General features: G+C 37.9%; 1 protein-coding gene and 1 long non-coding RNA gene across 3 annotated transcripts; both read left to right on the plus strand.

The window, feature by feature from the left end:
* Positions 1 to 1480: 1480 nt before the first annotated feature.
* LOC125222316 lies at positions 1481 to 2260 on the plus strand. Of its 2 annotated transcripts, none has more exons than XR_007176529.1 (3): positions 1481 to 1531; positions 1614 to 1680; positions 1863 to 2260. It is a non-coding gene; the product is annotated as an uncharacterized LOC125222316 (long non-coding RNA). The 2 variants fall into 2 exon arrangements; XR_007176528.1 differs by lacking the exon at positions 1863 to 2260 and adding an exon at positions 1821 to 1831.
* Positions 2261 to 6056: 3796 nt separating this feature from the next.
* On the plus strand, positions 6057 to 8300 carry LOC125198599 (FT-interacting protein 1-like; the record flags this gene model as incomplete). Its single annotated transcript, XM_048096924.1, has 1 exon — positions 6057 to 8300. A coding segment is annotated over exon 1 (1971 nt), but the record flags the coding sequence as incomplete, so codon positions are not given.
* Between the last annotated feature and the right edge of the window lie 2 nt (positions 8301 to 8302).

The raw sequence follows: 8302 nt of genomic DNA on the forward strand, positions 1-8302 counted from the left end.
TAAAAGCAAGAAGAATATAGAGACGCATCTTATCTACGTTTTTCTCGCTTTTACGTTACTATTTATCCACTCTAACTATTTATTGCAATTTTTTCAAAACGAGTGCAAAAAGAAGTCAATCAAATATCTTGGGACGGATGGAATACTTTATAAGTTCTAATATTCGAACCAAGCCCTATGTGCGCGTGTGTGTGTGTGTATTGAACTCTCAGGGGTCCTGACACTTGAGGAGGGACTGGTGGTGGACGGTTAGAGTTTAAAGGAATAATAGGAAAAATGATTTCAGAATTAAATGGTTCGAAAACTTTATTAATTTTGTGCAAGATCTGTTCTGGAGTACTGTATGTTCATGATCTGCATATGCAGGGGTGGGCCATGATGAGACTATTAAGATGCCAAGAAATGGGGGATTAAGATGCCAAGAAATGGGGGAGTGGATCCTGACGGAAATCAGCATGGTGATCTTTATGTTAAGATCAAGGTTGCATAATTAGATTCATAAATAATCCTATAATGGGTGTGCTTGTTTCAAGTGGCTTAAATTTGATTGATAGTTACACTCAGTTGTCATGCTGGATGTATTTTACAGGTCAGAGAAGACCCAGTATTTGGTAGAGAAGGTGCCGATATCCATGTTGATGCACCATTGAGCATCACTCAGGTATTACTAATTGAATTTGAGTCTGACATCATCTAATAAACAAGCTTACAATGAAGTTTAGATTGGCCAATGACAAGAATAGTTCTTGTTCGTTGGTATAAGAGACATGAGGTGGAACATAAGTAGCTGCTAAAACAAAAATATTGGGTTTCTGATCATTATCTAATATATTCATGGAAAGCTTGGTCTGCAATCATAACATTCTAAAGATAGAGAGCCAGTAAAAACTGAATTTAGTTTTTGTTATCGCTGCTTCCAGCAACCATTTTTCATGCTTGTTTCCCCTTCCTATCTGATGAGCATGTTGACTCCTTTGAGGTTACATGCCCTAACCTGACAAATGGGCCACTTTAAAATATTTTTTAATATTTTTCAAACTGGGTTGGTAGACAAATGACTGCAACAGGAAATATTGTTTGATTAAGTTTGTTTGTGATTGGGAAAGAAATGCTGGTGGTTGTTTGGATGTCTCTTTTTTCATTAGTGCATCTCCTTTATCTTGTTTCCTCCTATTTTCAGGCCATTTTGGGAGGAATGATTCGGGTACCAACTCTGACTGGAGAAGTTGTTGTAAAGGTTTGTTTAAAATTTACTTCCTTTTAAAGTAAACAAGTACAAAAAGGAACATAGTCCAGCAACTTGGTTCCATATTTTATTTTTTCGTGTGCCTTTCCTCTCCTGATGTGTCTGGGTCGGATGGATGGTCTGGGGTCCAGTAGTTTCTTGTATGAGAGATTTGCTACAATCTATTAATTAATATTCCGTACTTGTCACTCTTCTACTGAAGTTGACTATCTATTTTTGTTCGTAACCATCTGTAGGTACGCCCTCGCACTCAACCTGGACAGAAGGTTGTTTTGAAGAAAAAAGGTAAAATTTCACCTGAACTCGCAGAATCTTTACATTCCTGAACTCTTAAATGTGCAATAACATTCCTCAATGTGTTGTGCAGGGATCAAAGTAAGAAACTCGTTTTCTCTTGGAGATGAATACGTCCACTTTAAAGTTAGCATTCCAACGTAAGTACCCAAAACTAGACCAAGTTCTATGCTATTACTCTTGCTGCTACTTGTCCTGTTCTCACAATTTCTTAGATTGGATTGTGTCATGGTTACTTCATACTAAAACTATTATGTGGACTGCGTGAGAATTATTCAAGAAACTTGACCTTATAATTGACAATTTTTTATTCTTGTATCAGAAACTTGACCCAAAGGCAACGTCAATTGGTGGAGGAGCTTGTTAAGGAAGAGCGAGGGAAAGATGATAAAGAAGACGAAGATGATAAAGAAGAGGCAGCAGTTGCAAGTGCTTGAGTTCTATCTTGTATTTGTTGTGAGCAAAAGAAACTACAGAGCCTCGTCAGTTGTGGAGGTGCAATTGTTTTTTAATTGAAAAGCTTATTTATATATTTAAGGCTTCAACTCTCTTCAAGATCATATTTATCTGACTTGGATTAGTTCATAAATTTTGTAAATATTCATTACTTTGGTGGTAAAAATTTTGTTGTTTGTTCATGTAGGCTTCAGAGGCTGATGTAATCTCCTAAAATTCATTCAATAATTCCCAATGTATTAATTAATGAGATTTGGGTTCTAACTTTTATGTTACCATCTGTGTCTACAATACAGATATCTACTTTGGACAATTCCTATACTTATTTTCCTCGTACTTGTGAGGTTTTTCCTAAAATAAAAATAAAATCCTTGCACATCTGCAGTTCAAGAGAATGTTTTAAACTACAAATAAAAATTTAAACCTCCAAAATGAAACTTTTCAATAGTACGCCATCAGCTTTTTCGACCACTTCAGAACAGTCTGAGAAAATTAATAAAAGGTTAGTTGGATTAGAAGATAATTTAACTATAGCAGCATTCACATCTGCACAAATGTTCAGATATCATCGTGCAATATGTTTAAACACATCAATAAAAGCTTAAGGAAAACAACAAAAAGGAGAGGAATCTGATTCAACCCGGCGATTATAGCGAAACCCTTATTTTGGAGCTCTTTGAATCATAACGGGCTGCCAAAGCCAAAACCAGAGATACTTAACGTTGCAGAATTCCCAAAATTTTGTTTTGCTGTGGAAACTTTGTGGCGATATTAGTATGATGCAGCTATTGAAAAGGCATTGGGATGTGATCGGAAGCGAATGCTCTCAAATTTGAACAACAATTGACAAAGCTTCGACACAAGGAGTTGGCTTTGTTTCATCAAAGCTTGGCTTTGAAAGAACAAATTTGTGCCGTGTTACTGATTCTGATTAAAATTTAACACCCGTGCAATCCCCAATAAAAATAGACAAATTTGTTCCTTCAAAGCCATGTATTGAAAAAACAAAACCTCCTTATGTCAAACCTTTGTCGATCGTTGTTCAAATTTGAGAGGATCTTTTGCAATCACATCCCAATAATGTCTTCTCAACAACCACGACATACTAATATCGACTCAAAGTTTGCTAGCAGAACAAATTTTGGAGATTCTACAAACGGAGATTCTACAAACGGCAAAGTAACGTACTCTTGCAACCAATAATGATTCGGAGAGCTCCAAAGCTTTGCGACGATCACTATGTTGAATCAAATTCCTCTTCCTCTTGTAGTTTTTCTTCAGCCTTTTTTGTAGATGTGTTTAGTCGTGTAATGATTCAAATTCCTTTCTCTCTTTCGGTTTATATAATATTAACTTTGTCATATTTCCTTAATCAACGACAATGTATGTAAGTAAATATTTAACTTATAAAATTTTAGCATATGAAGTATTATCTTTCTTAATTAACGTGTTGGAAATGTGCTTATAATATATATGTATTGGAAATATGTAAGATTTATGTCAAAGTAACCTTTTCATATTTCAATAATCAACGACAGTGTAAATTTGAACTTTTACAATTTTTGCATATATCTTTCTTAATTAACGCGTTGGAAATATGGTTATATTATATGTTCCTTAATTAAGGTATTGGAAATATGGAAGTAGTTAAAATCACTGTTCTTATATAAACCCAAATTATTAAAATTTAGAAAAAGGTGAATCTTAAGACGTCGGCATATCAATCCAAATAATGTACATGAATTAATATCTTTACATTTCGCCAATATAGCGCGCATGAGATTGAGCATATATTTCTTCCTCATTTTTCCAAAAATATACGGTATCATAGCCAATAATAAAAACATAATCAATATTGTACTGTAGTTGGAAAGATTGTCAATATACTCCATAATTTTAGCTTATAATCGTATAGATTGTTTTATTTTATTTTTGTATTAAGTGGGATAAGTTTGAATTTTAATTAGAAAAACAACAGTGTTAAAATTTATAAGTTGGAACAGTGTTAGAATGAGGACATTATATTATAGTATTACAGCTGTGCATGGTACGATTTCTCTTTATTTTCCTCTTGAAAATTTATACTATTCATCGTTTGTCAAAAATTTATAGTATTGCTCTTGAAAATTCAAAAAAACAGACTCAAATCGCTAGAGCCAAACTAATGATTATTGATTAATACTTAATTAAATGCTATTCGCCTTTTCACCTTTTAATGTGCCTCTATAAATACAAGACCAAAAATATGGCTTCACTCAGAAATAAAAAATTTAGTGAGGCCGTCTGTCGTGAACATAATGTCGTTTGAAGCTCACCTCTATCACCGCCATCTGCTCGAGAACGATCTCCTCGAGTCAAGGGTACGATATGCAGAAATGAGGAAAAAAGCTTAAAACGAAATAGAGTCTCAAACATGAATAAACTAGGAACCGAATTAACGTATCTTAAATAAATTATTTTGATCAGACTTCACTCTATAGTTGGGGAAGTGCTGCATTAGCATCACCATACCACAATCTCTCCCTAACATCTAATGGTAAGAAAAATATATAGGTGGCCCATTGATACTTCTACAAATTTGGGCCTGGGAAAGAATCACAAGTTTGAGATCAATGTTGTGAGATTAATCTCACTTTAAGCAAGAGAGCAGAATTTAATTTTAATATTTAAACTAAAAAACAAAAATAAGATGACACCTAATGAATTCTAATTTTAGGGATTAGGCTTTCGACTAGAATTTTGGTTTTTGACCTTTGGTTTAGCCTCGGTCCGGTGATCGATGGGTGATTTTCGAGTACCTTCAGTAATTTGGAAATATTTGATGCCACGAGAATGAAGCGAATAGACTTTAGTTAACGGCGTTTACAGGGGACAAATGATGACTTCTTGATAGTACGATTCATGAGTTACACTTTTCATCTAGACTCGGTATGGACTATATACAAGAGTACTAAGCATTTTTATTATGCTACAACAATGAAGTAAGTAGATTAAACAACATGCGTTAGATAGAGGGAAACAATGACATAATCATAGTATATTTCGTCCTACCACTTATAGAATCATGTCTTAACTTTGTTTTGATTTTGAATGCATAAAGATTCAATTTTAGTTTTTGAAAGACACCTTAATTAAAAATTAAATATATTAAAATCAATGTGTATATAATAGATTGTTTACTGAATACTTAAAAAGGTGGCTAATCAAAACACTTATTCAATTAGTAATAACTTAACCTTTCGTATCTAAAAAACTAGTCTGTCCTTTCAATTTTAATTGGGATTGTAAAAATTACTTTTAACTGGGAGTACTTTAATTGATAATTTAAACATTGTTCAATTGGGTCCATACACTATACACTAATTAGAGGATTGCATTCGTGGGGTAACAATTGCAATTTGAAAGCAGTAACAAATTCATTAATTTAAGGGATATTGGCCCCTAATATTATTGAACTTTCAAAAAGTAGAATTTTTTTTACGAACTTTGAAATTGACAAATAATATCACTAACTTTACCGTGAGTTTGTTATTTCCCACCAGTAAAAAAATTCCGGCTATATTAATAGATTGAAGAACAAATTTGGAGGATGTGCTTCAAGAAAAACTATTCTCAAAGATTGAAAATCTTGAAACTCTCAAAGTTGTTGAGAAATTACGAAAAAAATCCGTATCATGATTTGCCGGAATTTTTTCATTGGTGGGAAATAACACACTTGGGATAAAGTTCATGATATTATTTGCCAATTTTAAAGTTTGTGGAAAAAATTCAACTTTTTGAAAGTTTTATGATATTAGGGCCAATATTGTCACAAAAATTTCTGATATCCAATTGTTGTTTCAAAACCAGTGGTTTTTCTCACAACCTGTCTAACAAAGAAAAATTAATCTGTACTAATAAAATGCGTTCATTGATAAACAGAAAGAGATTACGAAAAGAATAAAGGCATCTTTGGTCTACTTAATAAGTTTATAAAGTTGAAAATCAATTTTCCACTAGGCATTGCTGCATTCAGAAGAATGGTATGTCAGACAAACAAATATTCACTTTATCACCAAAATTGTACAAATCTCTTAACAAATGTAGCAGAAAACTGCTAATTTTTTGTCACTTTTTCGAACTCCAACACAAAGTCTTGATACCTTACCCCCAAACTCGTTTGCTACATAAACAAAACACACAGCTTCTCGAGCAAATCATTCTTTCCTTGCAACAATGATGAAGCTGCAACAGTACCTTGTGCCTCACATCATATATCATCAACTCAATTTGAGTTTCTTGGATTACTTGAGACCACCAACTTCCTAGTAACTTGACATAGGAGCTAAGGATCATGAAGTTGGTGGTGGAAGTTATAGATGCCCATGATCTCATGCCCAAAGACGGCCTCGGATCAGCCAGTCCTTTCGTCGAAGTTGATTTCCAAAACCAGCTCAGTCGAACCAAAACCATTCCCAAAAACCTCAACCCCATTTGGAACCAGAAACTCTTGTTTGATTTCGACAAGACACAGAGCCACCATTGTAGCATAGAGGTCTCTGTCTACCACGAGAGACGCCCTGTCCCGGGCAGGAGCTTTCTTGGGAGGGTTAGGATCCCTTGCTCAAATCTTGTCACCAAAGACGACCAAGTTTATCAGTCTTTCCAGCTCGAGAGCAAGTCTCTCCTTTCGTTTGTCAAAGGTGAGATTGGCCTCAAAATCTACACTTTATCACAATCAAACATCCATATTTCTTCTCCTAAAATCAGCCTTCCAACACCTCCTCCTCATACTCTTCCTTCTACCACTAGTAGTACAACTCAATCCCCCATTGTTGATGATTCTATCAAGTTGATTGAAGTCAAAGGAAACACTAGAACTCATACAAATCCCGCGGAAACAGCCTCTCCTAGCAAAATTCCAATCCAAGAAGCTGGTAGTGTGATTGAAGAGAGATCAGAAACCACTCACCAAATCCACAAGCATCAATCTGTGCAGCAACCAATCCCTACATTGCTGACTAGAGCCGACGGTGTCCATCTCCCAACAATGCAGAACCAAACCGGACCTAAGCTGCGTAGGAGAGCAGAGCACGAGGCCACCAGACCACTTCACCGAGACAACAACAACTTTAACAACACCACCACCAACAACAACAGCAGCAGCAACAACAACAACATCAACGTCAACAACAACAACAACAGCAGCAGCAATGACAACGACTTTGAGGTGAAAGAAGCGAGCCTCCACCTCGGCGAGCAGTGGCCTAACAACACGGGGAGAGCGTGGATGAGTGGCGAAAGAATGGCAGCCACACTAGACCTCGTGGAGCAGATGCATTACCTCTACGTCCGAGTCGTCAAGGCCAGGGACCTCGCTGCCTCCTCCGACCCCTACGTGGAGGTGAAGCTCGGCAACTACAAGGGCAGGACGCGCCACCTCGAGAGGAGGCCGAACCCTGAATGGAACCAGGTATTCGCCTTCTCGAAAGAGCGAATCCAATCGTCAATTCTCCAAGTGCTGGTGAAAGACAAGGACATGATCGGGAGGGACGATTGCCTCGGAGGAGTCGTGTTTGATCTGAATGAGATTCCGACTAGAGTCCCTCCGGATAGCCCTCTGGCGCCGCAGTGGTACAGGATGGAGGATCGGCGCGGCGAGGGGAAGGTGAGAGGCGAAGTGATGGTGGCGGTGTGGATGGGAACTCAGGCGGATGAGGCGTTTACAGAGGCGTGGCACGCTGACGCCGCCTCTGTTTACGGAGAGGGCGTGTTCAACATAAGGTCGAAGGTGTACGTTTCGCCTAAGCTGTGGTACCTTAGGGTTAACGTCATCGAGGCTCAGGATCTGGTGCCGAACGACCGGAGCCGCCTCCCGGAGGTGCTGGTGAAGGTGCAGATCGGGAATCAGGTGCTGAGAACGGGGATCTGCCCGAGCAGGACGGCGAATCCGATCTGGAACGAGGATTTAGTGTTCGTCGTTGCGGAGCCGTTTGAAGAGCATCTGGTGTTGACCGTTGAGGATCAGATTCATCAATCGAAGGACGATGTTCTCGGAGGGATTACCGTTCCTCTGGATTCGATCGAGAAGCGGCTGGATCACCGTCCTGTGCGATCGCGTTGGTTCAATCTGGAGAAGCAGAGAGAGGTTAGATTTTCCAGCAGAATACATCTGAGAGTGTGTTTGGAAGGAGGCTACCACGTGCTCGACGAATCGACGATGTATATAAGCGATCAACGCCCCACGGCGAAGCAGCTGTGGAAGCCTCCGATTGGAGTGGTGGAGTTGGGGATCGTGAGGGCGGAGGGGCTGCTGCCGATGAAGAT

The sequence above is a fragment of the Salvia hispanica genome, chromosome 1 (assembly GCF_023119035.1).
Source record: "Salvia hispanica cultivar TCC Black 2014 chromosome 1, UniMelb_Shisp_WGS_1.0, whole genome shotgun sequence".
Lineage (NCBI taxonomy): Eukaryota > Viridiplantae > Streptophyta > Magnoliopsida > Lamiales > Lamiaceae > Salvia > Salvia hispanica.